This window comes from Pediculus humanus, genomic scaffold (assembly GCF_000006295.1).
Source record: "Pediculus humanus corporis 1103172108310 genomic scaffold, whole genome shotgun sequence".
NCBI classification, from domain to species: domain Eukaryota; kingdom Metazoa; phylum Arthropoda; class Insecta; order Psocodea; family Pediculidae; genus Pediculus; species Pediculus humanus.
Genome location: NW_002987879.1, coordinates 10,223 through 17,330, shown reverse-complemented (window position 1 = coordinate 17,330; position 7,108 = coordinate 10,223). Strand labels below are relative to the sequence as shown.

General features: G+C 24.5%; 1 protein-coding gene across 1 annotated transcript in view; it reads right to left on the bottom strand.

Moving 5' to 3' along the window:
* Phum_PHUM583070 (timeless protein, putative) overlaps positions 1-3,545 on the bottom strand; it is a gene marked incomplete at both ends in the record, with an annotated part of 5,458 nt that extends 1,913 nt beyond the window's left edge. The window contains 16 exons of the mRNA XM_002432376.1: positions 16-65; positions 151-349; positions 419-614; positions 692-918; positions 980-1,216; positions 1,290-1,406; positions 1,484-1,668; positions 1,752-1,924; positions 2,008-2,065; positions 2,132-2,251; positions 2,348-2,494; positions 2,592-2,780; positions 2,868-3,048; positions 3,133-3,191; positions 3,263-3,357; positions 3,485-3,545. Of these exons, the coding sequence (XP_002432421.1) occupies positions 16-65; positions 151-349; positions 419-614; positions 692-918; positions 980-1,216; positions 1,290-1,406; positions 1,484-1,668; positions 1,752-1,924; positions 2,008-2,065; positions 2,132-2,251; positions 2,348-2,494; positions 2,592-2,780; positions 2,868-3,048; positions 3,133-3,191; positions 3,263-3,357; positions 3,485-3,545 (2,294 nt within the window). The remainder of the gene's footprint in view (positions 1-15; positions 66-150; positions 350-418; positions 615-691; positions 919-979; positions 1,217-1,289; positions 1,407-1,483; positions 1,669-1,751; positions 1,925-2,007; positions 2,066-2,131; positions 2,252-2,347; positions 2,495-2,591; positions 2,781-2,867; positions 3,049-3,132; positions 3,192-3,262; positions 3,358-3,484) is intronic.
* Positions 3,546-7,108: the final 3,563 nt, after the last annotated feature.

The window sequence follows — 7,108 nt, the reverse complement described above, 5'->3', positions numbered from 1 at the left end:
AAAGAGCAATGACACGTCAAATTAATAAATCTATGTATAACGTATTCAATTAAATCCGACCAATCCTACAAATACAAACGAAAAAAAAATGGTTTAAAGTCGAAAATATTAAAATTACTTATTATTATTATTATTATTTTGTAAACCAACATCGCAAATTTGAAAATCTCCTTCCCATATTTGAGTAAATGTTTTTAATATTCTCGGTTGAAATAAACTCGTCACTTGATTCATGTCACCCCCAATGTGATGCATCATTGTAAAAACGCAATCGTTTATGTATTCACCATTACTTTCGAAATCTTCTAGAAGAATTCCATATTGTCGCATGACGTCGACAGTGGCAAACCTTTGGCAAAAAAAAAATTAAATATAATTTCCATTTAAAAAAAGTTTATAACGTCTTTTCTTAACTTACTGTTTTATATGAGTGATCAATGAAAATCCTAAATTTTTTTTTTGCACTAATTTAGAAGAATTTTCCAAGAAGAAAAGTAAAATGTGATTGGTCACTATCAAATCTTGTAGATATTGTTTATTATGTATGTTTTGATCGTATTGTCTTAGTAAAAGAACGAAGAGACATTTCAAATCGTCCGTAGAACTAATTTGAACTGAAAATTCAAATAAAATTCACGTTAATAATAATAATAATGATATAATTTTAGGTAAATTTTTTGCGACGACTTACTTTGTAAATTCGTTAAAAATTTTTTATCTTCCGTGCTCAAATGTGAAAATTTCCCATACGTTTCCGTTGCTTGTATGAATTCTCGAATTGCCGTGACTACCAAATGCTGTCGTCGTAAAAATGGCTTTAAATCCGTTCTTTCTTGTCTCGATTCGATTTCTAAACTTTCGCAAATGTTCACTCCCTCGTACGTCAGGTATGATATTATGTCGTACGAGAGAACTTCCCTGTAAAATTGTATTTTTTTCAATTTATTTTCACTTTTTGGAAAAAGATCAACTGACTCACTTGACGTGCTCCAAATCTAATTCTAACTGCGCTGCAAATTTTAAAAAATATGTCACGAGCCAGAAAAAATGTGACGTGTCGATTCGAACAATGTTCGAAGGCAACAATAGTTGGGAATGAAGAACTTGAACGAGAGGACCATAAGCCTTTAGTAGAAAATCTACCGTGAATTCTTTTAATATATGAGTTATGTCTTCGTTTGAAGGTACGTGATGAGCCATAGCTTTAATATTAACTCTGTAAACATAATTTTCGATCAGGGATTGTTCTGGAAAAAAAAAAATTTTACAATTTGTGAGTAATATCTTACATGGCTGTTTTGCTACGTTTCACCAGCTTCTTTCTCCTTTGCTCTTTTTTTTCTTGTAACGTGGGTTGTTTGGTACAGTAACGAGTTTTTTGTATATGTGGTTTTTGATGTATTGGCCTGTAAAAAAAAAAAAAAATTTTAATTTGAAATGTTAAGTAAAAAACACGCACACACGTGCAATTTTTTTCCCTTACCTCTTCGTCTGCGGACTTTCTTCTTCGTTACTGGATGTTGAAACAAGTTCTGGATTTTCCACTTGAGTCCCATACCCACAATCGGACATTTCGGGAGAAAAACATTCGCGTTTGTGTTGAAAATTATCCGGACTTTGTTTCCCTCTGATTATCGTAGAATTTGATTGACAGGGAATACTTGAATTCTAACGCATTTCATTAATCAAAATAAAATGTTCAGATGTGTGCAAATTAAAAGGAATAAAAAAGGAGTTTAAAAGATGCCGACCTTTGAGGATACAGAAATTTCTGAAGAACATAAAGATGCAGCACCAGAATCCACATCTATTGACCTTCGATTAGAATTTTTATTTTTTCTATTACAACCCTGTATGTTTGTTTTTCTTTCGGTACCGTTGGCACAATTGCTATTGCTATTTCCTCCTTCTTCAAAGACGATCACTAAAATTAAATAAAACGTTTTTTTTTTTATTTATCTTTCTTGATTGGAAAAGTTCAAACTGAAGAAAATTTTAAATTATTACTTTTGTTTCCCGCTCTATTGCATTCAGTCACGCCCGATGACGATCTTTGTACCACGTGCTAAAAAGAAAATGGAATATTAATTTAAAGTTCGAATGAATAAATGTTTAAATTTAAATGACTTACCGGTACTCCAGACGAGCCTTCGTGATTTCCCGTTAATTTGTGTCCTCCTCCACCCGTGTCAGAAGAATCAGAAGTCGGATCGGATGATGTCATAGTGGGAGAAGAATCGGATCCCTGTTCCTGTGGTGAAAATTTTTTAAATTTCATTACAATAATAATATTTTAATATTTTTCGAACGTATTTTTTTATCTTATCGTTAAAAAATTATAATTTACTGGAGGGGATGTGTTACTTTCATTATCTTCGGAGCTTTCGCTTAATGATGCTTCGAACCACGTATTTAATAACTTTTGAAGCGTGCCGACATGTTGATCTTTGTACATCACAGCAATTAATTGAACCATTGTGACACCCCAATAAGACTATAAAAAAAAAAAAAGAAATTTGCATTTTCATCATCAACCATCTTCTTTTTTTTTTTTTTTGTTCTGTACAAACTTATTTATAAAATTTACACACCTTTTGTTTGCACGTCATGAGATGAATTAATACTTTATCAATGTTCTGAACAAATAAATTCCATACGATTTGATTTTGCATAGTGCAATGATTTGATTTTGTTTCTGGAATGTGTAAAACATTTCTTAATAAAAGTAGACAATTGTTGATGCTCTCGCATTCTTTTTCCGTTAATTTTCTTTTTTCTTCCTGAAAAATTAAACAAGGCATTATTTCAATTAATTATAATAAATACAAAAAAAAATTTAACAGATATGTAAAAAAATTTATTACCACTTCGATAATTTTTTTCATGTAATCGATTATGACTCGTGTCGTTCGTGGATCCACAAAACATTCTTTACTGTTAATTAAAAAACTATTTATCTCCGATATCGTTATTCTTCCAGCATCCGTTTTTGTCATTATTTCTATTGGTAAAAGGCAATCTACAGGTACGGATAAATTAACTAAAATTCTTTAAAAATTATTTGTTATAAAAAAAAAACAATTAGAAATTTTAACATGCGTTTCGAATATTCGAAAATATAAAAAATCTCACCTGATAAGAGCATCAATCACATCAGGATCTTTCGTATTGACTAGTATTGGAATAAAATCCTTAAAAAAAATAAATAATTTTTATTAAAATTTGCAAAAAAAAAAAAAAAATTTAAACATTTTATTTATACCTTTTTTAATGTTTCTGTAAATGCTATACTCCTCCTTATATTTCTTATAATTTTATCTTCGAACATGAGTTTTCTACTGATTTCATTTAAAATTACTGGAAAAAAAAAAAAAAGAACAAAATATTAATTTAAAAAAATCTATACAAATCAGTTTTATTTATGCATTTCAAAAAAATAATAATAATAATAATAATACAAAAGGTGAAATATATTAACACAAACGTGCTTTTATACAACATGAAAAAGAACCGTGATTAAATATTTTCAAAAAAAGAAAATTCATGAATATAAATACACGTGCTCAAATCACGTTATTATTTTGAATAAGAATATCGTCTGGCACATGTCAATTAAATTATACCACGCTTTTTATATATATATCAAAAACAACAACGAAAATAATAATAATAATAATAAATAAATAAATAAAATCATATCATTTCCAAATGTACGAAATGTATTGTTTCCATTCGAATCATATCAAAAATTCGTATTATCGTTAATAATAATAATTATTAATTTAAATTTGTGCAAGTTTGTTTATAGGCTACGAAAATGACGAAAAAGATTTTTGTCTATTTTGTAGTTCCCTTGGGAAAATAAATGAATTTTTTTTTTTTTTTTTTTACACAGTATGAAATATAAACGAGATTTAAATCAATGACGTAAAAGAGTCACGTTGATTTTGTTTTTTTTTTTTTTCGTGACATTTTATTGTTATTTTTAGCTAAAACGGTCATCACATGGCAATATTTATTTTTATAACAAACGTTTTTTTTTTAATATTAAAATATTTAAATATTATATAATTAATAATGAGTCGTTGAAAAAATTATTCAGAATGATTAATTTAAAGAAATTAAATTTTTTTTATAGCAGAATTATTTTTGTATAAAAACAAATAAAATTTCGAACGAATTAAAAATTTATTAATATATAAAATAATTTATATAATAAATATTTATTATAGTGTTTTGTATCTGCCTTAACTGAATAAGTGGAATTGATACTGTGTGTGTGTGTTTAAATGCATAAATTTAAAAAAATACTCCCAAAATTTAAATATTAAACCTAAAAAAAAAAAAAAAAAAAAAAAAAAAAAATACTCACATAAACAATCTGAACTTATTTCGTAGGAATCACCAACTTGTTCTCCTAAAAATCCATTCGTTAAATTATTATGAGAATTTGAATTTCTAAAAACCCATTCCATTTTATATGATATTTTATACTATTAAATTTCTTTTTTTTTTATTACAAATTGAATGAATCATAATGTATCGGATTTTCCTGCAAAAAAAAAAAAATTTATTCATATATAACAGAGTAAAAATATATTTATAAATAGATATAAATATATACGTGGCAAAAGAATTCGAGGTAAACGTCAATCAAATTTTTTCCTTTTTTTTTTCTTCTCTCTCTCTCTCTCTCTCTCTCTCTCTCTTACCATTCGATTAACCAGTTTCAATTTCCTTTATGGGATGCATAAAAAAGAAAATGAGAAAAAAGGAAAAAAAGGTAAAGGACGATATAGGAAAAAAAAAAAAAAAAAAAAAACGTAGGTGAAAAATTTTGTTTTTATTAAACAGAACAAGAAGAGGATAAAAATTTCACGTTTATTTTGCATGTGCTCAACATAATCTCGTTGTTAAGCACGTGCCAATGTTATACGCCTTATTTATTATTATTATTATTATTTATATCATTTTATGATAAACATATAAAAATAAAAAAAATCCATCCATTAAAACATCTCTTGTGGGGGTTGTTTTTATTACCATAAACCTCTCATCATCCTCTCCATGCAAAAAAAAAAAAAAAAGAAAATTTTTATAAAATTTTAAAATTTATCAATTACTATAATCAATAAATAATAATGATAAGGTTTGATTTATATTTAAATAAAAGAGGAAAATTTCAGGTAGAATGTTTCAATATTATTATAATCATTGAAGATGTAAAAGGTTTGTTAAAATGAAAACCTTCATTTTATTTAAATTAAAATAAGGAGGGGAAAATCAAGAGAGAGAAAAAAAAATGTGTTTCATATTATTATTTACATAATAAATGCGCAAAAGTTGTAATTTTAGAAAAAGAAAAAAAAATTTAAATTTTTAAACAGTATGAAAAGTGCAAAAAAAAAAAAAAATATTAATAGAAAAAAAAAAATTTAAATAATATTATAAATAGATTCTGTTAATATATGAGTACATACATTTAAAGAGAAATCAATTTTTAATATAAATTAACATAGATTAATAATTTTTTAAGGCTCAAATAAAGAATCTCCATGTTTTTAGTTAATTTTGTTAAATGTTTTCCTTATTATGCAATCAAATAACATTAATTTTATTACCTAAAAATGATATCCATGTTGATTGTTAATATAATTTTACAAATAATAACTTTTAAACAAATCCCCTGGATTGGGAAATACATAAGTAATTAATTATTTTTACATAATTACAATAAAATTTATTAAATATATATATATATATATAAAATATGAATGATGTAAAAAATATAATGTAAAAAATATGTACATGATGTGATAGTTTTTTGTGTAAAATGAATAATAATTCAAATATGATTTCAAATTTTCTACATCAAAATGGCGGACACCACAAATTTCTAATGAATTTTGTTATTTGGAGGGAAAGAAAACATCATGACCAGATAAATAATGTTGTATAATGCTGTAAACAATTTTTTATATATTTTTATTCATGTGTTAACAAATCAAATATGATACCTTAAAGTTTGTTTAAGGGGAAAAATACTTGGAGAACAAAAAAAATTTGTTAAAAATATTAAATTGTAGAAAAAACCGTTAAAATTTCATCATAAACTTTTCAAATAATATTTTAGGTAATGATATTATTAAGTGTAATTTTTATATGTATAAAATTGTTTCTTGCATTATTATTAACTGTCAATTTTATTAAAATGTGTGAGAATAATGAAAAAAACAATTAAATTCTTTTTTTAATTTGTTATAATTTGTTACCAAAATTTAAAAATGTCAGCCATTTTGAGTGAATAATGTGTAATAAAATTATTATGTACAGAATACTGAAATTCTTTGTTTTAACAATAAGGGGGGAAAAATTACAATTATTGAATGATTTAATTTGAAATGTTAACCTTTTTTAAAAAAGGTTTTGAAATAATTAAAAATATTTAAAAAATACTCACAATAAATATTGTTTTTTTTTTTTTTTTTTTTTTTGTTGTCTCTCCTCTTCAATAAATTTTAACCGTTAAAAGTTTTAAACCTTAATATTAATAATAATAATTATTAAAATATTTAATTTAAATATACAAACATTTAATTCGTTTAATAAAACATTTAATTAAAAATATATATATTTTTTAATAAAAATAAAATAAAATTGTGAAAAACAATCAAATTTAAGGAAAAAACCGTTACAAACGAACTGAACAATTCACTTGATGAAGTTAAACTGAACTGAAAAAAACTCCCTCTCGATATCATCACGTGCATTTGCAACGTGAAAACCCTCGTTTTTTTGTTAACGTCGATTAATTATTACTCCAAACGAAAATGCAACAACTGTTTTTGCAAAAAAAAAAAAAAAAAAAAAATTTTGAATTTCTAATACAAGGTTAATTATTATAAATAATAATAATAATAATAATAATAATAATAATAATAATAATATTAAAAGGAATCTTTATTATTATACGATTTTGAATAATTATATTATTTAGCAGAAAGAAAAATAACAAATAATTTCAAAATTTTTATTACATGTACATGAACATTGAATATTTAAAATAAAATAAAATTACCAGCTAATAATTTAAACAATTTTATATTAT